Source organism: Corapipo altera, unplaced genomic scaffold (genome assembly GCF_003945725.1).
Source record: "Corapipo altera isolate COAL_440 unplaced genomic scaffold, ASM394572v1 45, whole genome shotgun sequence".
NCBI classification, from domain to species: Eukaryota; Metazoa; Chordata; class Aves; order Passeriformes; family Pipridae; genus Corapipo; species Corapipo altera.
The window spans coordinates 2889673-2916166 of NW_020884877.1; the positions used below are offsets into that span (position 1 = coordinate 2889673).

Here is a 26494-nt window from a genome sequence, read left to right on the forward strand (position 1 = left end):
GGCAAAATTCATCATAAAATGCCCTGTGAAGTTGTCTAGGCTACACATCCTAAAGCTGGGTAGGGAGTTCAGGAAAACTAAACTTATATTCACACCCACACGCACTTTCCAAGTTTGTGCTAGACAGCATTGCTTAAATATTCCTCTTTCCAAGCACAGGCAAACCATTTTCAGTTGCATTTATTGCAACTGTCTCACAAACGCAGAGAGATGAAATGCTTCCGAGGGAGATTACTGAGCTGGGAGCAACTTTAAGTTGTCAGGGAGCTTCTCTATAGCCCTTTCCTTGGAAAGGTATTGCCTACATCCATTTTTAGCCTGGTTTCCTAAGGGAACATATGTGATCACTCTGTGAGCGTACACCAGTCCCAGACTAACAGCTTAAGCCAGATGGCCAGTTGCCACCAAGCTTTTTTGGAGAGGTCAAGGTCCATTCCAAACGTGATATCCCCGCTGGCAAAAGAAGCAGCACGTGGAACTCCTGGTAGACACCAGACCCTGCACGTGGAAGAGAGTGCTTAAGTGCTTTAATCATGTAAAATGCTGCAAAACCTGCACCTTGTTAGATAACAATGTCTCTTATTTCACAGAACCATTTCCTTCTTTTCCATACCCCTCAGGAGCCGGCTCTCCCTTTGAAGTCAGGTGCCCAACCCCGAGCCAAAGGTGTCCGCATCGAAGCTCCTCTGGCAAAGTGGGCTGGACTTGTGGAGGGAGATCCTTCTGGCCAAGGTCCGCTGAGTAAAAGAGAACATGAAGTTTGAGATAACAAAATGTTTGATGCAGACATTTTTATTCAAGGAAGTCACATTTACCTTTCACAAAAGCTGCTCTTTACTTATAAGACATGTGGTAAGAACCTCAGCACATCCCTATTCCTCGAGGCTATTTAATTGTGACCTGTCAAGTGTAATTTCAAAGGTGTAAGCAATCTCACCTGTCTCTTCAAATGGTAGCAGGCAATGCTGTAGGGAAACCTTTCTTGTGGTTCACACTTGTATTCTTTATGTAATTTAATACCACTATACTTCAAATGTTTATTGTAGTCAGTAGTTATTTTCCCTCCTCAGTCTTTAACACATGCTAATGTTCACCGCCACTTATCATCTGGGAGCTATTAATATTAAACTTGTTTAATGTTTCCAGGCCAATCTCTGGAGTGTTTTAGTGATGTTAATAATTAATATAGGAAGCCTAGCATGTTAGAAGCCTGAAGCAGTTCAGGGCAGGCTCACAGTTTCCAGCCACAGTGTAAATGATTTGTTCATCATTACAACTCCACTAATCCTTAAAATATTTCCTAACAGTGAGGACCCCAATCCTTTTTTCATTAGCAAAGGCACAACCCTTCCTCCTCTCAAAACTGACAAAATGATCTTTTAATGCTCCATTGCAGTGGTGACAAACCTCACCTATCTGATCACTACTGGGCTACCCTGGGTCTTCAGAAGTTCCTTTTGCACCAGCTCATGACAGTACTGCACACACAGAAAAGGAGAAACAGCAAAGATCAGGACACTTAGAAAAAGCATTTCCATTCCAAGCCAGATCTCTGTGATTTAACTCCTTACCCATGTTTTCTGTGAGAACCATCACGCAAACAAGGGATTGCACATTTTACAGCACAGTATGGCAGTTTTGAGAATATCACTTGTTGTCGCCCTTGAATGGGTCGATTATTTTGAATTTATTTTGTTTACCATGGTTTCAAATGTTCCTTTTTGAAACAAACAGGCTTTTAGAAACAGAAGAGCCTCAGGTTATTTCTGAGGCTGCTGACAAATGCCAGGCTGGCTTGCTTAGCAAGAGGCAGCGTGCCCACCTGTCTTGAAGCTGGCCAGGGGCTCCTCAGACCAACACACAGCATTTTGGAACCCTGCTCAAAGGATCACAGTGAGAAGAGCTGCTCTGCAGGAGCCGATCAGACCACAGGTGGACTCTGATCAGAGAGCTCAGTTATAGCAACACCAACTAAACCAAAACAGTTCTATTCCAAAAGCAAGGCCTGCTATATATACTCACACACAAGGGACTGGTTCCTTTTGAAGCTGATGGTGCAGAGGCAAGTTGTCTGTCCTATGGCTGATCCAGGAGCCAAAATCATTTAGGCAAGATCACAACAAAAGCCACAGTTCTTTGACCATTGATTCTGGTCTCTACATACCCACTGCCAGCTGTCTAAATCTGGCCATAACCTCAGCTCTGTCCAGCCAGAGCTCACAACAGACAAAGTGTTGGCTTTGCAACAGCATCAAGACCACGGCCGATGCTCTCAGAACGCCTGGCAATACAGAGGCAGCCCATCAGAACCTATATAGAGAGCAGTTTGCAGCAGTGGGGGCTTTACATCAGGTCAGCAATGGCCTGTGGCCACTGTAGGCTTTCAGCACAGTCCAGAGCCCTAAAGCCACCAGACCATGGCACAGGACAACAGCAGGATTCAGATGCTATCAAGTACGCACCCCACACTTTCCAAAATGCCTACTCACACACGCACATGCACTGCAGGTAATTTGCTTCTGAAAAAACAAATGAGGATTTCCACCTAGTGAGCTATGAGAGTGATATCTAGTGAGCTCATACTGCTTTAACCCTCCTGCAGTGGCTTCAATCTGTGCAGGTGAAACTTTAAAGCAGCTCTAGCAAACCCCAGCTCTGTGGTTTAAGCCAGAAAACTTTCACAAAGCCCTTCCAAGGTAAGTAACACATTTTTTTTTTTTTTGTTACTCTATGTCCCCCAGCAACAGGAAGAGAAAATAAAAAAACCAACCTGAAAAGCTGCTTGTGCTTTTGGACATGGTCTTCAGAAAGCAAGAGGCAAGGCAGGCAACAGCGTTCACTGTATGATCCAGGCAGCTGAAACACACTCAGGTACCTGTGCCTGTTTCTGGTCAGAGCAAACAACTTCAGGAGTGAGGTCACAGCCACCTGTCCCTGCGTGAAATGGTGCAGCAGTGCTGAGATGTGAGCAGAAAACAAGAGCCTGGAGGTACCCAAGCAAGCAGCACAAACAGTGCTCAGCTGAGCAGGGCTGCCAAGACCACAGCGTACCCTTGAAGCAGACTAAATAAGAAATGAGAGTGTTCCAGATAAAAACTGATCCATCAGGAACAATTTCATGGTATTCAGAGATCTCAGGGGACCAAAAATGCTAAAGCTGAGGCTAATTTCTGAGCAATACAAGGTCTAAGCACTGCTCCAGCAGTGTGGGAGTCTTGACGGAGACCAGACCTCCCGCGCTGGGCTGCCTGCACAAGGCACATGTAAACTGTGAAGATGAGCCAAGGAGAGTGGGAGAAACAAGTCAGGGGAGAAAAAAATAAATCTTCCCACAGGTAGACAAGCGGCAAAGCTGAGGTTTCAGTCTCTGTTTTTATCTTGGGGTAGTGCCCTCATTACCAGACCCTGTTGCCTTTTCCACCCAACTACTCTTCCTTAAGCAAGGGATGATTTACAGTGCTCATGTGGATGCTTCCTCACAGCAGGCACAGTCAGGAAGAACCAACTGCTACACAATCACTGGAAAAGAACCCTCTAGGAACTCCCAAACTGCTCCATAAAGATCTGTGTCCCTGTGCATCCTTTTACTCAGAGAAAGGGAGAAGGAGAGGCATCCTGCCCCAAGTTATACAGCAGGCAGAGCCAGAATACAAAATTATTTGAATTATTCTTGCCTGTTTAATCTAGGAGTTTTATTTTTACCTGCTCTGGCATTCCTGTGCACCACTGACATGCCAACCTTTCCTTCACAGTTAAAAATCAAAGAAAAAGGCTGAGGTGGAGCAGTGGAGGAATGCCTGCAAGGAGGTTACAGGTGCTCAAATGGTGCATTGCTGGGCTGGTGCATACCACTCCTGCAGCCAGACCTGCCCTGCAAATTCTCCTGACGTAATTACATCAGGCAAGCATAACATGAAATGCAATCCCTAGACCTTGGAAAAACAACCAGTGTCCAGTTTTTACCAGTAAAATTTATTTCAGGTGAGGAACCCTTCACTGCACAAGCACAACTGAGCAAGGTGCACACCTGGCTTTGTGCAGGACTCTGCAGGTGCTCTGCCCATCCAGTTTTGATGCAGACACAGTCTCTATTTGCAAAGTACTCCACACTGAAGGAGGTCTGACTCTGAGCGTTCAGGGTAGCAAGATATTCACATGCTGAAGAAGCAGGCAAGCAGACAGAGATACACAAAAAAACTTCTGGCTTTCTGACACCACAACAGTGTTTATTGCTAAGGTTCAGCTCCTGGTTGCTTGGAGAACAGGGCCCATCCAAAGAGAAATGGTCTGTCCAGATGCACTTCTGGCAGGAGACCTGTCTGTATCTCCTCTCACCCTCACTCACTGGTGTCTGTTTGGCTACCCAGTTCTGAAATGAGACTGGGGAGCAGCATCCTCCTTGTCTTAAATGGTAGATGAGCTGTGCCCTCTAGTGGGGTCTGACACACAAGGAGCTGGAGAAGAGCTTTCCAGGGGAAGATGACACAGCCCACACAAGGGACACAGTCACCTGGACTCAGGAGGACTACAAGGAATTTACACCAGCCAGGCCATAGCACTTTGTTTGGGCATCTCATTTCCACCATCTTCTTTTGTAAAAACCCTTCACAAAGACCCTGAGATCAGCTCAGTTGGTTAGATCATGCTGCCAATAACACCAAGGTCATGGGTTTGATCCCTGTGTGGGCTATTTACTTAAAGGTTGGACTTGATGATCCTTGTGGGTCCCTTCCAACTCAGAATATTCTGTGAAAGGCATCCTTTAAGATGTGTCATGTGCTCAGGCAGAGGAGACTGGTATGAAAATAATAGAGCACAAGATGAGTGCTTATTGCAGCAGCACAAACTGGTAATCAAGTTTCTCTTAGCACCAACAAAGCAGTCCTTTCATAAGGCTTCAAAGCCTTCTAGCCTTTTCTTTTTAATAAAAATTAGATGCTTAATTTAGGTGCATGATGCTACCATACCTTCTAGGTCCAAACCAGTGGTAAAAGGGAACAGACTGCCTTTCAGCATCACTCATTGCTGTGGGCAAAGATTCTTCCTGCAGCAATCCCAGCCTAAGAGCTCCATGCCCCCAGCCTTTCCAAAGTCCTGAAACACCTTCCTACCCCTGTGCTGTGCCAGGGAAACTGTGCACAGGGTCAAAGACTTGCACCAAAGAACTGACTGATGCAAAGCCCTGGAAAAAAAAATAAGGCTTTAAGTAAGCTCATGTGGGAAACAAGTTATAGGAAAGGGAAGGGGGGGCATTAAACTGCTTTGGGGCTGAAAAAATTATATAAGCCTCAGACAGTTTGGGTTTTCGTAGGGTTTTTAGGAATCATCCTCAAAGGATCCCCAGATCCCGTTCTAGCCTCAGCAGAGCTGATGGGAAGGACCTGGGAAGGTAAACACTTTCCTTCCCTCTGGCAAGAGGGTAAAATCTGCTCTCAGGCTTGAGTATATCCACCTCAAGTTTTGCTGTGACAGTGTAAATCCATGCACACATTCCCAAATGAAGGGAAACGCTCCAATTTTGCTTGCAGACCAAAACCTCTCATGGTGATTCCACATGAGCTCCTATATGAAATCTGTGCAACTCCCAGGCATCTGTACTTGGCTTTTTACCATAGAAATGAGAAGCAATTGAGCCACCGTGCTCAGGCCTTGGAAGTCACAAGACATGCTTCTCATTTCAAAACTAGGCTGATATTATTTTTAAGCTTTCTTGTAGGACTTCTGCTTTTCACCCTGCTCCCTATAACTATTAGGACTAGATTTTGTGAAGTCTGTTTTACTCCCAGACATCTTACTTGAAGGAAAGATACTGACTATGATGATGAGTGACAGAAATACAGAACTATCTTAATTTAGATATTTAATTATCATATCTTGCCATTTTCACTCCAGATCCGTTATCCCAGTGCATTAACATGCTGTGATTTCTCTCTCAAGATATTGAAGATTTAACAAGAGTAGCCTTTTTCAAAACACTAAGCCCCAGCTGCCTGGGGTAAGTAGCTATTATCTTAATTGACAAGCAGTAAAACGCTCAGTTTTTGCTCACTTTGCACCTCCCAAGCTCAACAGCAGAAGCATTCTGCAAGACAAGCGGGTGTGTCTTCTCACACACAGTAAATCAGCCACGCTGCTGAAAACAATTCTACTTTGCAATCCCAAACCTAAGTTACCTGAGCCCGTACCTGGCACAAGACCAAAGCCAGGTCTAATGTGTGTCAGCAGAAATTGCTGTATTATAAAAACCCAGGGAAGGACAGATCCCTGGTATGCCACGTCTCCGGCTGTGGTGGAGTCCAAGGTGCTTTTCCTCCCATTCCCCCGATAACTAGGCTGGCCTTGGACCCTATGGCATGGGGAAAAACGCACTCACCCATTCCTCCATGTGTCTGTCCATCCACCCACCCACTGCCAGACCCAGCGTGGGAAGTGGGGAGGGAAGGAGGTGGGGAGGGAGAGAGTGCAGGGGGCATGGCCACCGGCTCCGCTCCCTGTGACGGCAGCCTCTTATTCTTGTCTTGCCTGGCTCTCAGACCTCAGACCTGGCGTCAGGTCTAAGGTTCACTGATCTCTGGTCGCCTCTCACCTTTGACACCGCTCCCGGGTGGTTTCGCTTTCACCTGCCCCTGGCACCAAGAGGCTCGAACAGACGGATGGGGCCATCATCCCACTGCACCTGACACCACGGACCGGAACCCTGGGAGGAGAGGAAGGCTTCGGGAAGGTAAAGGCATCCTCCGCTGGGGGATTCTCTGTAAGGCAGGCCCCAGACCCAACCCACTGTCTCCAAGGTGCCTTTCCCAGACAAGCACCGGGACTCTCATCCTCCCACTAGGAAGCAGCCCCACACCCAAGGCGCAAAGGTGTACAAAGGGTGGCACAGTCCTCAGGGAGTCTCTGCCCAAGAGAAGAGGTTTTAGGAAGACTTAGAAAGCCCTCTGCCCTACCCCCATCCTCTCAGGAAGCCAAAGAACTACTGCAAAGATCTTAGCAGAGTGCTCGGTGTGTCCCACAGCCCAGGTAGTCTCCATTTATTGCTGCTGTATTTCCTGGCACAATTAATGGTCCTTATTCTCTTCCCCTTAGCTCTGGCGAGAGCTGATTCCCCTGAGAAATCAGCACTATGTAAATCTAACAGTGTTTACACCTTAAGTCTTTGCAGCTGGGATTTTTGTATCCCCTGGTAACCTTGGCTTAAGTGAACTTTCCAAGTGACCATGCTCCCTCATCAGCACTGCCAGAGCTTTAGCAGCTAGGAGAAGGCTCCCAAAAGCAGAGGAGTGCTTTAAGCTGAATACTAGAAGTTAACTGAGGACGTAGGTGCATGACAACTATCTCGTGTGGGGGGAAAAATTAAGTATGTAAGTGTGAAAGAACCTAAAGTATCACGACCAAAAATTCAGAGTTAGATACTGCAGACTTACACAGTTAAGCATTGAAGTCCTGTATTTTTTCCAAGGAGCTCATTAAGTGTGGCTCTGGTTCACTGCTGCAACCCTGCAGAAACTCAGCAAATGTCTTTAATGATTTTAGGACCTTCTTAGAGCTTGTGATTTAGAAAACCTTAGACATCAATTAGACATCATTACACTTAAACAACATTAATTTCCCAGGAAGTTAAACAGTCTTAAATGAGACTTCTCAGTAACTTCATCTTCAAAAGGTATGCATTACTTTTCCTTTTATTTTACTGCTTTCCTTTGGAAATAAAAGGAAATCCCTTCACAATTAATATACCAGGACCCTCCACCCCAGGTTAAAAATGCTGCAGAGATACTAATTTACAAAGTGGCGACAGCCAAGCCCTTGCTGTCACATTCCAGCACACACTATCACCTCATGTTTCTCTCTTTATTACTAGTCTTTATGCTGATAAACGACGAGCTTGAAAGGATACTCCTTAGATAAAATCCACTTTCCTGCTAATGCTAAACAACTGGGTCACCCTTATAAACATATTCATCGGGTCCCTTCTTGGAAATGGGTGGTTCAAGTGCAATATTGCTGATCTGGCATTGCTGCTGCCATAGCTGGCAAAGAGATCACCTTTAACTCGATTTACACTGGGCTCCACAGGGACACAGCTGATTAATGCTGGTCAGAGCTGGCCCAAGGGAAGGAGAGAGGAGACACTGAGACAGGGGAATAGGGGTGTCTGGCTGAGAACACAATTTCCTGGGTGCAGCGATGTTTTATCCTCTGTCAGGAAGTGAGAAATGATCTGTGTCGTGGCCATTTGGCTACTTACCTTCAAGGTAAGTGTAAGACCAAGCAATCTTGCCCTGAATATCTGCTGCTAGTCACAGCTGTCACAAAATATTAAGCTGTATCTAGAGGCGAAATCCACCAGCAGGATTTTTACAGTCGATTGAAGATAAATTGTTTTAACTCTGACTATACTGAATCCGAGCAGGATCAGCTTTCCCTGCCCCTCAGCATGGCCTCTAGGCACAAGGACAGGACTTGCAACACCTCAGCTGTTCCCCAAGCTGCTCCCCAAATTGCTGAGTTATTCTTTACCAGGATCAAAATAAAAAGCCACAAAATCCAGCATCTAAGCAGTCCCAGTTCAGGTTACACCTCAGCCTTTGAAAGCCTGTGTGGAAAAATTTGCTAAAGCCATTTTACACCAAAGCATTGGTGACTCCTTCAGAGTTTCGAGTTCGTAATAAGATCAACCGAACTTATTCTAGTTATGCTGACAGAAACTTTCTAGCATGCACATTCACTCTGCTGGGGTTTAACTTACAGAAATGCACAGGAAAGTTTTTGTCAGTATTTCTCCTGGATCTGCTCAGGGAAGTCAGCAAGGTTTCCACATGAACAGCAAGCCTGTGTTTCCTCAGCAGCACAGACACTGGCTGGAAGGACAGGGATGATGTTTGCTGTGACATCCACACCTGGAGCAGGGATTGGTGACCCTGCCAGAACAGCATCCTGGAATTTGTGGAGCTGACTGTAACCCTAAGCCAAGTCTTACTGATGGTCTCTTCCCCAAAGCATAGAGCAACTACAGAAGGGTGACTATGAACCACATGAGATATCTGGATGCTCTTCCTGTAGTCCCTTAGCCAGAAAGTGCAGGTTTTTGCTCTGTACACTCCTTTTCCAACAAAAATGAAGAAAAAAAACAAAACCAAGAAAAAAACAAACAAAAAGGACAAAACCGCCACCATTTTCCCCTGTTCTTCATTGAATCAGAAAGAATAAAGCCACGTGTTTTTCTTCCTTGCCATTCTCCTTGGGTGGAAAGGGAGACACCCTCTGGGAAAGAAGTTGTTTAAAATGAACTTTGGCAAAACTCATTGCAGTAAATCTCAGGTGAGTTTTGTTCCAGCATCAACTCAACCTTATGACGTTGAACAGAGAGCAGCAGAGGGAAATTATGAGAAACTGAGTTTAGTATAGATAATCTTGGGTGGTTTTCAAACATCTTCTTCCTTAGAGAGTTTTATGGCTTATCACTGACAGTAACTGCCCAGAATGGATGGCAGTCTTATTTCCAGCCTATAAAGAGGCAAGTGTATGTGATCAATACCACAAGGAGCACATTTATGCTGTGCTGCAGAGTTTATCTTTTTCCTGTTTAAATAATATTACCCACTCCTGACTAGCTGTTCTGCACAAACTACAATCCTGCTCTTCATCACAGGGGCTGTATGAGCTGGGGAAGGTGGTGTTACCTGTGTTTTTTAAGGGAATTAAAACCCATTTAACTAAGCAGGAAAGCTATTTGGATCCAAAGATACAGACCCGAGTTCAGCCAACCAAGGAATGCTCTTAAGGACAGCCTTAATGAAGAATTAAAAGTCTGGAGCCTGCCAGATTGCAGGGGAAGGACAGGCAAAATAAAAGAGACACATGGGATGAACAGCTTGCAGAAACAAGGGCCTTTTGTCAGGGAAGGATGTTGCAGAGACCTTCCCAGGCCAGGAACTACATTGCTAGTGCTGCTGTTAGGTGTCTTCATAAAGGTACCTCTTGCTCAACAGCAAATGTTTCACATACCAGATTCCTGAACCGCAGGTAGAAATATTGCTAAGTTTTCATTATGAGTCTTGCAGGTCCTGGTCTTGCTCTCTGGCTGACCAGGGCTTTCTTCCACATGGAAGGAAGCACCCCATTCCAGCAGTGTTCACCCTGGCATCCTGTTCAGTTCAACACCCCACAAGATCTTCAGGCTCTGCATGAGCTTCCTTCTCTCGTTTATAACTGTTCACATGAGTATTTTTGGAGGAGGAGCTCTGTAAGGAGGAACCAAGGCAAACCAAGACAGTGTTATTTGCTGCCCTGTGCTGGCATTTCCCACCAAGGGCAGGGCACTGTCGCTTCCTTGACCTCAAGGCTGAGAGGAGGGGACACGTGCCACCCAGGAGGGCTCACACCGACCATCCTCTTCCCAGGGTATGGGCAAAACTCTGCAGCAGCTTTCTCGGAGTCAGGTTTGAGATAACCACTGTTATTCTGGTCTGTGTTCCCCTGCCATCCCTGGGCACACTGTAGCTCCATCCAGAGCAGGGCAGATTCACGCTCTGTGCTGACACACTCGTGAGTTGTGAGACTTCATGGGCTTGGTCTGTCTGGGGGTTCTTTACCATGGTGCAAGAGCATGTACCATCTGCTTTGTGTGCTGCTGTCCTCAGGGGTGCTTGAGCCAGGTCCTCTTGCTCCTGCTTTTTCAAGGAACTTGCTGACACAAAGCAGGGCTACCACAAAGCCCACCAGATCCTGAGATGCCGAGTCATTCCCTGGGCAGTGTCCTTAGCAAGCTGGTAGCAGCATCACCTCCTGGTGTGCTTTCCTGGTATAACTTATAACCAGCACCCACAATAAATGTAGAACATCAGCCTAAACTCTTCAGCAGCACTGTGGTGAGAAAAGTGTGCTCAAGAGCAAGGCACAGCCATGAGTGATGTCCCTCTGCCATTAACTTCCCCCAGCATGTCCTCTTAAAGGAGACACACCAAATTGAGTCTCCTTGTCTACATCCAAGAAGGCTTCTTGCATCGATTGTTCCTTCCTAAAGATCTCCACCTTCTGGTCATAACTGACAGTGGCAGATGCTTTGACATATTAGATTTGATTCAGGATATTAATGATTTTATTCCAGCCTATTTTGAGGTTAAACCCCACCTGTCCCCCTGGCACCAGTCAGGACCTGATGCAGGAGGCTGGGATCAGTTGCAGATGTACACTGAACGGAGTTGGTTTCATTGCAGGCCATGGCACAGGAATCAATGCCAGGCGTCTCCCTGGAGGGGAGTCATCCCACCTACACGTACAAGGTGGTTCTGCTGGGCAGCATGTCGGTGGGGAAGTCAAGCCTGGCCTACCGATACGTGAAAAGTGACTTCAGGGAGTTCCTGCCAACCGTGGGCTGTGAGTGAGTGGCTTCAATTGCTTGATGGCTCTGGACAAGAGACCAGGCCTGATGCACTTCCTTGAAGCAGGGTGGGATGGAGAAGAACTGGTTGGTACATCTCACAGTAGCACAGACCCACTTCTGAACATGATATAGACTTGCCTAAGAGCCAGACCTTCCCCTTCACATCTCTGCAGACCATTTGCTCAGCACCAGGCTGTAAGCAGAGCCACATCCACATCACACAAGTATAGCTTAGTGCTGCTTTTTAGAGGCAGATGAGCAGCAAAATTAGTGAAACCTGGAATTCAAACTGTACAGCCCATCTGCTCTTTGCATGCTTGGTCCTGTGCTGCCCTCCCAGCTATTTAAGACACCCCAGGAGGGTCTCATAGAATGGTTTGCATTGAAGGGCACCTTAAAGATAATCTAGTTTCAGTCTCCCCTACCTAAGTCCTACAGCATCTAGACATTATAGATGTTCCTTTTACATGATGTACCTGGCTTTTGCCTAAGAAGGCACAGCAGGCACAGAGGCTGCAGTCCCACCTGTACCTGCAGAGCTGGTGGAGGAGAGCAAAGTGCCATGGAACTTCTCCCCATCCCTCTGCTGTGGCTGTGGCTGGACTACAGGCAGCCATCTACTCCCTGGGAACAGGGATGGAAGGTCACCCTCCAGTGTGAGCCCTTTCAGTGGATATTCCTTATCAGAGCTCTCACAGGTCTGACCCACCAGCAAGGTGGTGATGCCTCTCTGTCTGGGGTCTGTTCTGCAAAGCTCAGAACTATCTGGCATCAAACCTGGTGTCTACCCAAGTCTGCTGTCAGGAAGGGCCCCCAGCCTTGCAGCACATCATCCCAGCAACAGTACCAATGATCACGAGAAACCCACCCCAACTTTGCACATTAGAGCATTGTTACCAACCCTCGGGACACGTTTGACCTCACAGCAGCAGACTTAAGGTATCTCCTGTTACTGCAAGTGAACATGTACCCTGCATCTTGCTTACAGGCTCCTTCTTCACACGCACACACAACCTGGAGGCAGCCACCGTCAAGTTTGAGATCTGGGACACAGCAGGCCAGGAGAAGTACCAAAGTGTCTGCCACCTCTATTACCGGAATGCCCACGCTGCTCTCCTTGTTTATGACATTGCTAAGAAGGTAAGGCAGGGGATGCTCGTTCCATCCATGCTAGAAAATTATGCCATGCCATGCTGCAGCACACTGGTGGGGTGGAGATGTCCAGATGATGCTGTTTGTCCTTTGCAGACCAGAAAGCAGTACATGAGCACCACCTGAGAAGGTGAACATTCCACCTGGGACTTGTCAGGGGCTGCCCCTGCCCATGCAGGTCCATGCCACTACCCTGGGATGATTTCTGCTGGCACACAGAAAGGGTGCATCCCATCCAAGGTGGATTTATGCCTGAAGGTGTTTGAGGGCTGGTGATCTGTTTTTCTGAGAGAGGGCAATCACTACTTCCCCATCACACCTCTTCCACCTTTGGTTTGGTGCCACCCATCCAGCTTTGTCTGAGACAAAGGGATTAAATCAAAACCAGATCACTGAGCAGTTTTGTCTCCATTTCTCCAGGAAACACTCAAGAAAGCAAAGCTGTGGCTGGAGGAGCTGGAGAAGAAATTCCTTCCTGATGAAATTGTCATTGCTTTGGTGGGCAACAAAACAGACCTTGCTGCTGAGCGAGAGGTCACCACTGAGGTGAGTGCCTGTGGTTCCCTCATCACCCCCTCACCAGCAAGCACTGGGATATGTCCAAGGAAAGCCAAGAGTTTAAAAGGTTTTCAGACACCTCCAAAATCTCTGTACAATTATTGAACTCACCATAGCCAAAAAAGCAGCCCCAGAAGAGGCTGGGGTAATAACTCTGCTTGTCTCCACTTAGGAGGGGGCAGAGTTTGCACGGACAAAAGGCCTCCTGTTCATGGAGACATCTGCAAAATCCAACCATCAAGTAAATGATATCTTCATGGCTGTAGGTGAGTCACGTGATGGGTCTGGGTGAGAGCAGAAGCAGGTGAACCACGGCCCCAAGCCCCGGCAAAGCTGATCCCCTTCACTGCTCCGCTTGCCACTGAGATTTTCTTCCCAGCCAATCCAGCCTGTGCCACTCCTTAAGGCAGAAGGATGGACAGATCCATCCCAGGATACTCCAGTATCAGAGATGGCTTTCAGGCCTTCTCCCAAAGCCACAATTTTATTTTGCTTTCATATCCAATCTGGGTGTAACGGTGTCCCCAGCTTAGCTGTTTGGGGAACTGCGGGCTGGTCCGCTGGGGTGGAACGGCGTGGCCATCGCACCCCACACCACCAGCAGGGGAAAGGAGCCCTTTCTTGCCTCATGTTTCCTCCTAGTCCAAGAGCTCCTGCGTCGGGAAAAAGAGAAGGCATCTGCCCCATCCCCACACAAGAGATCAACAATTGACCTGAAGGAGGGCACGCCAGAGAGGAGGTGCTGCTGGCTCTGAGGACATGCAACTCTGGACCTCAGCCATGACTGGATGAAGCCTCCACGAGGAGCAGTGACAAAGCAGTGGGGACTCAGAAGTGCAGAAGCCGCTCAGCCTGACCACCCTCCCCCTCAAAGCGAGTTCAGAGCCCACCCCGGGTGCACGGGGCCTCTTCAACCCTCTGGCACTGCCTTCATCCGAGAGCTAAAGCACAGGGTTTTCTTCCACCAAGCTTCCACTTCCAGAGAAGAGCACGACCTGCCAGCAACACCACCACCAACTCTGACTGGTGACATCCCCTCACCCCAGCTGCACATCACCTCCTCCATCTCCCTTTCCATCTGAAAAGGGAGGGTTTAGCTTTCCAGAGCAAAGCAGGTGCATTCTGGGGACTTCACACTCAGGCTGCAAATAAAGAGAATATTGCCCTGAAGGTGTGTTACTTTTCCCTGCCCTGGATGTCAGCCTGCAAGTGGGGAAGCTTAGAGGTGGCAGGGACCAGAGCCAGTGCTCCCTCACCCCATCTAACCCATAGTGGGTCACAGCCCATCCTTGGGAGAAATCATGGGTTTATTGCCAACATAAGAGCCAGAATGGGGCCAAAACAAACAAGTGGTGTCCCAGTACCCCGTGGCTTGCAGGGCCTCCCTTTTGCATATTATGAGTTAGATGTGGGAATGCACCTTGGCTGGAAAAGGAGAAAAAACCACCCGTGCTCTCTCCAACGGCAGCAGCACTCACCTTGTCTGCAGGGCAGTAACCTCTGAGTTTTTGGGGCATGGCCTGACAGCAATGCCAGGCAGCAAACACCCTTGAAGATCTTCCCCATGCAGGGGAGGTTATCTTACCCCTGAGGACCAATCACCCCAGCACCCCACACCAGCCAGGACACTCACCTGTGGTGCTTCCCCAGGATTGAGCCATCCTGGAGCAGTACAAGAGCCCATCCTCCACAAAAAGGCTGATTTGCTCCCTTGTCTTGCCTAAATCCTCTTTCTTAGGGCAGCTGGCAGACATTAGGTGCTAATTGCCACTCCTATACTCCATCTGCTCCCTCCCCTTCCCAAAATTAACCTTTCCCTCCCCAAACCACACTAGACCCTCAGTGCTGGGCCTTGACGAGACCAGCAAATTTTGGGGTCACACTCTCCCCCCTGCACCCTCCACGTCCCCCTCATGCTGCATTTTGGAACAGAGAGGCTGGGACACAGGGACGAGAGGAGAAGGGATTTTATTGTCAGCTTCAGTTCAAGGGTTCCGCTCCTCCCGGGGAGGGTGGGGGGCTGCACAGGCTCGCTGCTGGCCCCCCATGAGGTGGGTACCCTCACCTAGGGCTTGCCGCCTCCCAAACCGCCCCACCGGCCTGATCCCGCGTCCCGTGTACCAGGAGGGGTCGATGTCCGGGTCTGCAAGGGAAAAGCCAAGGAACCATCGGGGGTGATGAGGGAGAGAACAGGGCGTTTCACCCATGGGTGGGGGGATAAGAATGCAATGGGAGCAGGAAAGGGGGAAGAGAGGGATAAAAGCTCTTGCAAAGGCTGTTTCAAAGCAAACCTTTGCTTCTGCATCATTACACCCCCTCCTCACCCCCAAAAATGCGGCTGAGTCTGGGGATGCAGAGGGGGCTGGAAGCAGGGTGTTGTCTGGGGGGACTCCCTTACTCATGTTCTCCTTACTCCTGATTTCCATGGAGCGCTGGAGGATGCGGCCGGAGGCGACGGGCAGGGTCAGGCAGGCGAGCAGCAGGCACAGGAGGCAGGTGGCCCCCAGCTTCATCCCCAGCACTTTCCGGCCGCAGTGGCTCGTCTCCGAAGTCTCCCGGCCCCCGGCACTTCACGCCACAAAGACGGCGGCCTCCGATGCGGCTGCGGGAGGGAAGGGATTTTGCTGTTGATATGTGTCCCTGTCACAGTATCCCCGGGCAAGCAGCGATGCAAAGTGCTCAGGAGAACTGGATCAGAACCCGGGGGTTTTGCTGGGGCTGATACCTTTTGGGAAAGTATCCCCTCCAAACATGAGTTGTGCAAACCTGATGTTCATTAAAACAGGTTTTGGTCCCAGCCTAGTGCCTTAGGTCAGGCCTGACAGAGTTCATCGTTTCTCCTCTGGGAGCCCTGGTGCACCACGGGACCCCAGAGCCTGGGTGATGGGGAGAGGAGCCACCACCAAAGTGCAGGGCTGGCTGCACCAATCAAAGGCTGCAGAGCCTCAAATGAGGTTTGCTGCTGGATGCTGGGGGATGGATGAATGGACCACGGTCACCTCTGCACCCTGGGCACCCACCCCTGGACGCGGCTGCCGAAATGGAAACCCGGGAATACCCTGTAACCTGCTCCAGGGCGCTGAGGTGATGAGCAGGAGCGTGCACGGCTGAGCAATGGGCTTGATTTCTGCCAGGGCGAGCGGGGCAGAAGCGGGAGAGCTGGGTGAGGCAGGACACGGCGCGGGTGTGGCGGCAGCTTTGATTCCAAGGACTTTTGCAAAGGAAAAGTTTGCAGCGTGCTGAGCAGGAGGCAGATTGGGCTCCTGTGAGTTCAGGTTTGCTGCGGCCACCAAATTTTTGGAACCCCCCAGCCCGGTCGGACAGACGCAAGGACGGACACACGGGGAGGCAAAGCAGGGCTCAAAAGCATCACGAGAGGGAGAGAAAAGCGTGGCTCCCGCAGCCGGGGCTGCACTTACCGTGGCGAGGCGAGGTGCCCGGCTGCCGTCCCGCTGAGCCAAGTGGCTGCTGTCTGAGCCGGAGTCCCCTCCGGTCGCTGTTTTTATGGCCGGTTTCGTGCTGATGTCAGAGGCGAGTCCTGGCAGGGACCGAGCCGGGGCATCTCCCCTCCCCGCTGTCCCCTGTCATCAAATCAGCACAGGGATTTTCATGACTCAGAAGGGACCAGCATTTTATCTTCCACTGGCTGAGGAAGATAGTTTGGGAATATGTTAATCCTTGTCCTCGACCCAGGGTTATTTTGGACAAGGGGAAGTTTTCTGGTCCATCACTCCCCCCAGCGCCCACTGCGGGGAGGGGGAGGATCTGTGGTTCACGCTGCCCTGAGAGCTGAGTTGCCAGTGCAACTCCACCACAGGATTCACACTGAGTACCTTTCTCCATCACTTTCCCTCCCCCAAAAAAGCTGCTTTAAGGAAACCAGAACATTAAATGCAGAGAAGAGGGGAAGGCAACTTGCTGAGGCACACGGGTTGTCAGAAATAGGTTTGTCCTCGTGGCATGAGGGCTTCAAATCCCCTGCTTTCCCTTCCCCCCCACCCCCCCGCCCCCACTTTTTAAATGGATTTAAAAGATTTCTGACTGTTTGTTCTGCTGAATGTGACACTGAAGGAACCATCTCGTGTCCTGAGCACAGAGGGTTTGGTTGGTATCCCCAGGCAAAACTGGGACCAGAGACATCCTGAAACAGGGACATATTTCTGTTGGCAGGACGGTGAAGATACTGTCACTAGTGGGGTGAGGGCAGGGGGCAGGTCTCTGTCTGCCACCCCCACGTGGAGCTGGCATTGCCCTGGGACAGGTCTCCATCTCATATGGTTGTCAACACCAATGCCTGAGCACAGCAGTGTTGGGGACAGGTGACAGGAGCAGCAAGGGACACAGGGTGATTGCCACAGAGGTGTTGCAAAGGCAGGGAAAGGGGTAAAGAGATATAAACCCCCCATGTTTCAGCCATGGAAACCCACACCCTGGGCTCAGCAGGTCTCTCTCTACCCCGGGGTTGCTGCTATTATTTAATACAGATTTAAAGCAACCCCTCAAAGTGGGCTTGTGTTTCTTGTGGCTTCAGCTGCCAGATTTGATTCAGGGTGTCCATGCAAGTTGGAGCAGTGCATTTATTTCAGGATTAGCCCCTCCTTACCCCCACCCCGTGCATCCCCTTTGCCCACCTGGCTTCACCACTGGGTACTACAAACCCACAGTCTTCACACCTGTGGCTCTGTGACCAGTATCTGACTATTCATATTGCCATCCTGATCAGAACCATCTGCCTCTGTTCTGCTTCAGTGCTGCTGATTCAATTCCTGCCTGCTTCACCTGGCTAGTTTTAAAGCAAGGACTGCACAGATTGGTTAAAGGAAAGGACGGACACGGACCTGCTGGAGTGAGTCCAGAGGAGGCCACAAATACGCCCCAAGGGCTGGAGCCCCTCTGCTCTGGAGGCAGGCTGGGAGAGCTGGGGGTGTTCAGCCAGGAAAAGAGAAGGCTCTGGGGAGACCGGAGAGGCCCTTCCAGAGCCTAAAGAGGCTCCAGGAGAGCTGGAGAGGGACTTTGGACAAGGGCCTGGAGTGACAGGACAAGAGGGAATGGCTTCCCACTGCCAGAGGGCAGGGTTAGATGGGATATTGAGAAGGAATTCTTCCCTGTGAGGGTGGTGAGGCCCTGTCATAGGTTGCCCAGAGAAGCTGTGGCTGCCCCATCCCTGGAAGTGTTCAAGGTCAGGTTGGACAGGGCTTGGAGCAAACTGGTCTAGTGGAAGGTGTCCCTGCCCATGGCAGGGGCATGGAATGAGGTGAATTTTAAGATCCCTTCCAACCCAAACCATTCTGTGATTCTACGGAAAGAGAGAGGAACATTTGCTTGAGTGAGCTAAAAGAACAGACACAGGAAAATGGGTGGATGGTTCTGGACACAAAACTGCCTTTATTGCATGATTTAGTATACATATATAGAATCTCTAGCCAGAAAGATGGGTCAGAAAACCAGCAGAGAACAATGTGGATGACTACAGCCTGAACGATGCCTTAGTTTGCACTGCTGAAGCTCACCGTGAGGATTTCTTTACAGGGTCAAGCATGGAAGGACTTGAGTTATGGCTGAAACCAGACACAGCAAGAGATGGAGTTGGGGAAAAGGCTGAGCCCTGACACCAGAAGGCTGGGTGCAAACCCCCCAGGTCTTGGTGGAGCTCCCTTCTGCCAGCAAGGAGCTGACATCCCAGCACCGAGGCCAGCAGAGCAGCTAGAAATGTAGCCATTAATGCCACGGTGTCTGGGAAAGTTTCTGCCACAGCAAAGATTTGCACTTACCCTTTTGAGCGTCAGGCCAGAAGGATTTAATTTTAAATTAAGAAACTGGTTTTGTTTCCATCTGGGAGGCCCAGACTATGGACTTACAAGACTGCTCTGGGATGACCACAGGACCAATTTCTAGGCAGTTAGCAGTTTCTAGACAAAGCCAATGTATGTGTTACTTGCATGATAATTCATCCTACTGCTCATAATTAAAGTGGTTTTAGCTCAGATGCACAGGATTTGCCTAAAGGGTCCAGCCTGAGTGGCCATTGATGGGAAACTGTCAGCATTGGTCTGACATCCCCACTCTGGCTGCAAGCGATCCTCCTCCCATCATCCACTGTGGAAGGAGAGAGGCAGGGAGGGAAGGAGGGAGGTGGGGCCTATACAGGATAGGGACCAGCAGGTACCAAGCAAAAAAACTCTTCCAAAGCGACCTGTAAGAGAAACCAACCTTCTTCCCATCCCAATACCCTGGGCATGGATATGGGGCCAGGCACTGATCCACGGGGGTTAATGGATGTGGGGAATTAAATATTGGAGGAAAACAAACATCTTGGAGCATCTGGGAGGGTGTTACCAATGCCACTGTCACCTGGCAGGAGCCCAGGGCCACTGCAGCTCCCGAAGGTCATCACAGCTTCTCCAAAGGATGGGGTGGTCCTAACAGATTCTACAATGCCATCATCAGGGACAGGGGACGTGCTCATCCACAAAGTGCATCTTGGCATGAGCTGACCCCTCTGCAGAGCAGAAAAGCACCTACACTCTGCTTGCTGGAGCTCTTCTATATATCTTGCTGATATAACCTCACATGGAGAGGAGGTATCTTTGAGAGCTGGAAAAGGAAACCAATACCCAACAAGCTCTCCATCATTTCTTCCACCTTCCTTGCCAACACCTCCTGCAAGCCTCGCCTCACTCATGTCCCCAGATGGTCACACTCACTTCAGGCACGGCGGCGAGAAGCCTCAGTGGGTGCTTGCATGGCTTGGTGCAAAGATCTGTTGGCCAAGTGCTCACTGGGAGGGAACCAGCACTGCTCTCAACCTCCTTTGCTGCTCAGGGAAGGGAAGGAGTGCTTCCAAGGACTTGGCAGGGAGCTGGGACCAGCACCACGATCCAAATCCCAGCACTGGGATTCCCGGGGCCCTGCTCTACCTGGGGTACCCCAGGGGCATCCTCCACCCCACTGTCAGTGCCTGTCCCTGCTCACCACCAGCCTGGAAAAGAGCAAGGACAGGCACTGGCAGCTTTTGCCAAGTGAGGGTTGTGCCACTTCTCCTGGTCCCTGTGCTGAATGCCACGCTGACATCCAGCTTCCTCCTCGGGTCCCTTTGGTTGACCCAGTACCCAAGAGCTTCCCAAAGCCAAGGTCTCATGCCTGTATCCTCCCAGGGAAGCCCCTGGCCACGTGAATGCACCCCAGTGCCTTGCTCCTCTCCCCAACAGCTCCCAGTGAGACCTCCTGCCCATGGCCTTTGGCTTCGTTTCTGTCCAGGGTTTCAGGGAGAGAAGGGCATAGGAGAAGGAGGAGAAAGTGTTGCGGGGAAGGCGGTGAGAGGCTTTGCGCTGAGGTCTTGTATCATCACTGAAATGCGGTAGCAGGAAGGTTCCCCTCTCCTCAGGACAGGTGGGTCATCACAGGCTTCTGCAAGGCACAAGGAGAAACCTCAGCTCACCACTCACTGTGCCCATGCCCTGAGCCACCCCAGGTGACGAGGACAGTGTGCTCCTTGTCCCCTCTAGCTGCCACTGCATGGAGCGAGGACCTGCCCCATCCCACAGACCACGCAGACAGCAGGAATTCGAAGATGTACATCATTTGGTCCCCCCCCACTGGGGCTCGTGACATCCCAGACCTCAGGGGGTGATGCCCAGGTGTGCCTGCCCACCAGTCAGCATGGTGAGACCAATGCTGGGAGCTGGGCACTCCACCGGCTTGAGGAGAGTGTGGGGAGGGACAGGTCCCTCTGTGAAAGCCCAGGGAGGCAGGTCCCACATGGAATCCAGGCCAGCAGCCCTTCTGGGTGGCTGGGTCCGTACCGCAAAGAGCCTCTCCACTCTCCTGTTCTTCCCGTTGGGGTTTCTCTGCGTCAGGGAACCACGGTAAACAGAGTTGCGGTCAAAGGAATCATCAAAACCTGTAGAGAACAAGGAGAGATGGGGAGCAGCTCTTCATCTACCTCACCAGAGGTTTCAGTTACCCACCAAGTCACTTGGGGTTTACTAATCCCCTGCTGACTGTGGGTGTGGATGCATCATGGCACTTCCCTCTCCAGGAAGGTGATGGGAAGCCCTTTGATAACAAGGAGACAGGAGTTGCTGCTACTCAGGTTTCCAGAGCACTGTGTGAGCTGGGTCAGTCTGCCAGCAGTCAGGGCCTCTGCTCTGGAAAGCTCTGCCTGCCTGCGAGGAGCTCTCACACCACCCAAGCCTACGACACTCTCTTGACCTACTAAGTCATCTCCTCTCCTCTCTTCTCTGTGACCAGCTTCCACCAGCTGCACCTTTTTAGGCCCAGCTTTTCAAGTCATTGACCCGCAGGGAGGGCAATCAGGAGGCCAAGTCACCCCATCACCCAGCCCAGGCAGAGGGGATTGGGTTCGCCTGGTGACGTCTGTCCCAATTGCACATCCCTCTATCTCCTCACAGGGCTGACGCGTCCCACGGGCTGCCTTTATCTGCCTGTCCTTTGCAGGAAGGAGAGTGGATGACTCCTGAGCATGAGGACAAGGAACCTTTCCACCTACCACCCTCAGCTTAGGAAACAGCACTGTTAATTGTGTGAATGGGGGAAATGCTAATTTCACCTCCGCATTAAATGATCTTTTCCCCCTTCCCTCCCTTCATCTTCCATTATCTGGAAGGAGAGCCGTTCTTTCTGTCTTTAAGCTTGTGAGTGTGATAAGAGAGAAATAGAAAAGTAATTTCCTAATCAGTCTCACTGATATTGGTCAGGATGAAACATTTCCAGTGATTGCCCCCCTACCACACAAGCTGCTGTGCCAAGTTTCAGGTCACAGTCTACTTTGAAGCTGCTGTTTGTCATAACTGGGCCCTGGAGGGCCTCTTGCCCCCCACCAGAGACCAGTGGCTGAGGCAGGTGGGCAACAGGGTTGAGATTTATAGTTATAGAGTGGTTTGGGTTGAAAGGAACCTGAAAGCCCATCTTGTTCCACCTGCCTGCCATCGGCAGGGACACCTTCCTCCAGCTAGACCAGGTTGCTACAAGCCCTTTCCAACCTGGCCTGGAACACTTCCAGGGGTGGGGCATACCGTCCAGGGAAGGATACGTTCTCCAGGATGGCCAAGCAAGGAAGAAATTGCTGTCAGAAGCGATGATGGGCTTAGGCAAGGCTTTGAGATCTAACAGCCTGCAGGATGCCAGAGATGAAGTAACGCAGATGTCTCCCTGAACTCGAGTGGCCAGAGCCCAGGCTGCACAGACAGCCCTGGTTCTTGGAGGACTGACCCACCTCAGCCTGACCTCTGCTTTCCCATCACTATCCCTGATCCTGCCAACTGCTGTCTCCTTTCCACATTATCCATCACAGGTTTCTCCTGTGGCTGTCTGACCAGGAGGACGTGAGCACAGGGGAGGGGACCCCCATTGCAGACACACAGCTGGATGCAGAGAGAGGACCAAGCATTCCCCAGAGCCCAGTCCATCACCCACAGGTCCCCATCTCCCACAGGCAGAGCCATGCTCCTTACCCGTGATTTCCAGTGGACTGTTGAACCTCCTCCTGAACCTCTGCAGTCCGGGCATTGCCTGCAAGGGAAGGGGAGCAGCCTGCTGTGGGAAAGGGGACGGAAGGGCAGAGGTCCCCAATGAGGCAACTGCTTTGAAAGCGGCAGTTGTCTCCAGGCTTAAAGCTGTGCCACATGCAAAGCCAGCACTGACTAAACACATACTCACTTTAATGTCATCCAAAGACTCCCCTGGACTGCTGCTGGCAGGACCGGGAGAGTGGAGGCAGGCAGCCTGCAGGCAGAGGAAGGGCAGGGGTTTCTTTGGGGGTGCAAGAGGAGGCAGACAGCTTGGTCTGCAGAGCCCTGGGCGGCAGGAAGAGAGCTGGGCACAGCTCAGCAAGCCAGGCAGCCCTTGGCAGCACCCAGAGGCAGCAGCAACAGCCCAGGGGAGCATGTACATCTCAGGGCTGAGACCTCATACCCACCATCCTCCATGCTCACCTGCCCACTTGACTTCTTCTTTGCCTTTTCCACCGACTTCACCGTCAGCCCCGCTGCAGACAGAGCCGCAATTCGGGATTCGATGTCTGATATCTTTAGAGAGAGGAAGAAGAACATACAGATAGTGGCTGGAGAATCCACCACTGGCTTTGTTTGCCATCAGTGGCCGGGCAAAGCACCTCTCAGACCTAAGCCCTCACCTCGCTCTCTGCCTGCTGCACCTGAGCAGCAGCCGAGGCCACTTTGTCCTCCAGCTCTGACAGCTCTGAGTCGGTAGTGCCGCTGTGCTGAGCCCCTTCCTCAAGCTCCTTCAGGGTCTTCTCAAGCCTGTAGGTCTTTCCAGCAGTCAGGTACACCTGAAATACAGGAAGAAGAAAACCTACATTGCAGAATCAACCTCCCTAGAGTTCTCTCCTGGTGTGACTGCAGCCACAGATGCAACAGCTCCTGCCATTCTTTTTTGACTGCCTTCTTGCCTTGCAGCACAGACAGTACCAGTCAGCTCTGACATGGCTTTTCATCTCATTTCCTCTCTTCCCCAGGCTTTTAGAGAGCAATTACCAATAGGGTGAAGTGGTAAAAGGCTCAGTGGGAACACAGGAAGCACCAAAACTCAGTGACCTGCTTGAGGAGCAGCAGCATCTTTATGCCATGTGCTCGGAGGGAGGGCAGGTACCTGCAAACAAGCTCAGGCTGCCATGTCCTGTGATGGCAGAGAGCTGGGAAGGAGATAGACTGACTTTTCATATCTTCTCAGTCTATTTTAAGGGTGTTTGTGCTGCTGGGTTGCCTGGGGGCATGGTCAGCCTGCACTGTCCTCCCTTTGCTTCATAGAGAAGAAGGGTAAAAGGATCTATCCCAATAAACCCACTGCCACTTGCCTCCTTTTGGGCTGTTACAAGGACACAAGTCCAAGCAAAGCAGTTCAGGAAACACTAATATGTCAGTATGCGATCACATAAGATGATCAGATGGGTTTTGGTCACTGTTCTGCTGACTGATCCCAACATGTCACTATTGCTAATGCAATTCCTGCTCCTCCAGCCCTATCTGCTTTACCCAGACTGGACATTATGCAAAACTGCCTGGCAGGAGCCCTCTGCATGCACTGAAGTACCAAGCATCCACCCAAATCACAGCAGCATATGTCCCACAGGTCCCACCCACCCCAGTGCAAGCCCTAAAGCCATATACCACTCAACCTGTGAGTTGTAGGGATTTGTTGTTGGCCCATCAGGCTCTCCCAGTGCCCTCCAAGGTAGGTGGCATGCCTTGGAGAGAAGAGAGTGGCCAGCCAGCTGTGACTCAGCCAGGATCCCCGAGGGAATGGCAGGATGACACACATCTCCCAGAGCCATTATCTACCCATCCCTGTCCCAGCACTGACGGCAGCAGCACTAAGCCCAAAGTTCACATCCTTCCCAGCCCTATCCCCTCTCCTTGGAGCAGGAGAACCTCAAAACCTTCATGCCTGCAACCCTCTTCCTCTGGGATGCTGTATTTGGCCAAAAACCATCCAGGTGTTGCAGCTCCCTGCTTTTATTTGCAGGCTTTCCCCAGTGAGAGGTGAGCCACAGCACATGTTATAAAACCCTGCTCCCCCATTTCCTACAGCAAAACCTGGCCACCCAGATGGAGATTCAACTCTTCTTTGAACCGTTTCTTTGGAGCTTGGTGCATGGCACTGTGGATGCAATCCATTTCCACATATGTGGGTTTATAGCAGCTAAAAAAGCTGTCAGTGCTTCACAGTGTCACACAAACCTAGCAGGGGATTATGCTCTAGATGTAGCCTTGTCACCTGCACGAGCCCATCAGCCCCAGGGACAGGCCAGCCTTCTTAAACAGGTAGGTCATGGTACCCTCGATGATGAAACACAGTGCTGGGAAGAACTGGAGAGAAATGGGACACAAGTCTTGCTGGAGCACAGGACTGTTGAAGTCCAGCAAAGCAGTGCTGCTACTGCAAGTTGGGGACTGTGCTCCTCTTCTCTCCCTGGCACTCACCCAGGGGAATCAGGAACCAAGGAAAGGGAACCCACAAGACAGAGCACCTGCTCTTGCTGTTGTATCACCACTGGACAAGACCAGACTCTTTAATCCCTCTGCTGACCATCCTTTTAGTGCTGACCTGCCCACTAACCAGAAATCCAGGGGGGGATTCCTCTACACTCCCACCCCCCGATGCCCACACTGCTCGCAGAAAGTTCTCGTGAACCTTACATTTTCCTCAAGCTCACGGTATGCTTCGGCCACCTCTTTCCCATCTCCCAGGCTGGGAAGCTGCCCTGCAGGGAGGGCACAGCCACCGTTGCACTGGCTCTCTCCGTGCAACGACTCCCACACTGCTTTCTCCGTGGCGTTTATGGCTCTCAGCACTTTGGCCGTGATTTCGCTCAAAGCCTGAGCCGACGACCTCTGTGAACACCCAGCACAGCCAAAGCGGAGGGTGGGAGCGGGGAAAAAATAAGGACGTTATTTTAATGTGGTGTACAAAACAGCACAAGTTGGGGGTGAAAGGGGCATCAGACCTTCAGGAGCTGTAGATAGATGGAGAAGAGGTAATTAACGGGCTTACGCTGTTCCTGAAGGGCTCTCCACTGGAGACGGATGCGTGGCTAAAGCAGAGCTTTGATCTCAGCCCGTGCTTTCTGGAGGATGGCTCTGACAAAAGAAGTCATCTCGAAAGGCTTGGAAAAAAAGGTTATCGAGGGATGTTTTGCTCGCTGGAAGCGGTGCCACCGGAGCTGTCTGACAGCACCTGGCCACCTGAAAGCCTCTTGGTTACTCAGCAGTTGAGATCTAATTGCAGCATATTGCTTTACACTTCAGCGGGCCTGAGCAGGGATGGAAATAACTCCTTGAGTTTGTGGCAAAAGAATAAAAACAAGCAAACCTCATAAAATGATTGTATTGCCACACTGCCAGAACTTGAGACTAAAGTCCTCTCTTACCTCCTCAAGGAGCACTGATGCCAATAATGCTCCTAAGTGCTGTCAGCTTGATGAGGTGCTAAGCACACATAAAAATGGGCTGAAGAAACTCATCATCTCTCTCTCTCAACTGATAATTCCCTAGAAACCAAGGAGATGGGGGTGATATATGTGCCGGTGACAAAACAGTTGTGTTTACAACTGCACCTTATTACCAGGCAAGCTGTCCTGCAGAGAACCAGCTAACTCAGTCCAGATGATATTTTTATAATTTTATGGTGCCTTCACGGTACAATGGACTTTTTTCACATTTTCCATTAGGATTGTGTGCTTTCATCACAGCATTCTCCAGTTAGAAGATTTCCTCCCGACTGGAGGAGACTTAAACAAAAAACCATCAAAACCCAAACCTGGCTCTGGTATAAGGGGAGTTGTTAAAAAACATCCACACCAATACAGCCTTTAATCAAGGCTGGTCCAGCTACATCACTGCAGACATTTCTATCTCAATA

At 50.5% G+C, this 26494-nt stretch overlaps 3 protein-coding genes and 1 long non-coding RNA gene across 13 annotated transcripts in view; 1 reads left to right on the forward strand and 3 right to left on the reverse strand.

The window, feature by feature from the left end:
• Positions 1-441: 441 nt before the first annotated feature.
• On the reverse strand, positions 442-2515 carry LOC113944326. The gene is made up of 3 exons (XR_003526644.1): positions 2165-2515; positions 1413-1478; positions 442-737 (listed from the first exon to the last, which is right to left on the reverse strand). It is a non-coding gene; the product is annotated as an uncharacterized LOC113944326 (long non-coding RNA).
• Positions 2516-6534: 4019 nt separating this feature from the next.
• RAB17 (RAB17, member RAS oncogene family) lies at positions 6535-14256 on the forward strand. 2 transcript variants are annotated; one of them, XM_027637513.1, is made up of 6 exons: positions 6535-6724; positions 11220-11379; positions 12375-12526; positions 12959-13084; positions 13269-13362; positions 13739-14256. In XM_027637513.1, exons 2-6 carry the CDS (start codon positions 11223-11225, stop codon positions 13849-13851), a joined length of 642 nt encoding a protein of 213 aa, XP_027493314.1. In that variant the 5' UTR covers positions 6535-6724; positions 11220-11222; the 3' UTR covers positions 13852-14256. The 2 variants fall into 2 exon arrangements, with proteins under 2 accessions (XP_027493314.1, XP_027493315.1); XM_027637514.1 differs by lacking the exon at positions 6535-6724 and adding an exon at positions 9118-10404.
• Positions 14257-15048: 792 nt separating this feature from the next.
• PRLH (prolactin releasing hormone) lies at positions 15049-16551 on the reverse strand. Of its 2 annotated transcripts, none has more exons than XM_027637501.1 (3): positions 16516-16551; positions 15510-15698; positions 15049-15239 (listed from the first exon to the last, which is right to left on the reverse strand). In XM_027637501.1, the coding sequence occupies exons 2-3, from the start codon at positions 15607-15609 to the stop codon at positions 15082-15084; spliced, it is 258 nt and encodes an 85-aa protein (XP_027493302.1). In that variant the 5' UTR covers positions 15610-15698; positions 16516-16551; the 3' UTR covers positions 15049-15081. The 2 variants fall into 2 exon arrangements, with proteins under 2 accessions (XP_027493302.1, XP_027493301.1); XM_027637500.1 differs by having other exon boundaries at positions 15495-15698.
• A 1905-nt stretch (positions 16552-18456) lies between these two features.
• The window catches only part of MLPH (melanophilin), a 28140-nt gene continuing 20102 nt past the window's right edge, over positions 18457-26494 (reverse strand). For 2 of the 8 annotated variants that reach the window (XM_027637311.1, XM_027637309.1), the window contains 7 exons: positions 25273-25467; positions 23250-23405; positions 23050-23142; positions 22775-22840; positions 22570-22648; positions 20899-20996; positions 18457-20503 (listed from right to left, as the gene is read on the reverse strand). In XM_027637311.1, the coding sequence (XP_027493112.1) occupies positions 20477-20503; positions 20899-20996; positions 22570-22648; positions 22775-22840; positions 23050-23142; positions 23250-23405; positions 25273-25467 (714 nt within the window). In that variant the 3' untranslated portion in view covers positions 18457-20476. The remainder of the gene's footprint in view (positions 20504-20898; positions 20997-22569; positions 22649-22774; positions 22841-23049; positions 23143-23249; positions 23406-25272; positions 25468-26494) is intronic. The other 6 variants (XM_027637314.1, XM_027637310.1, XM_027637316.1 and 3 more) reach the window with 4 other exon arrangements.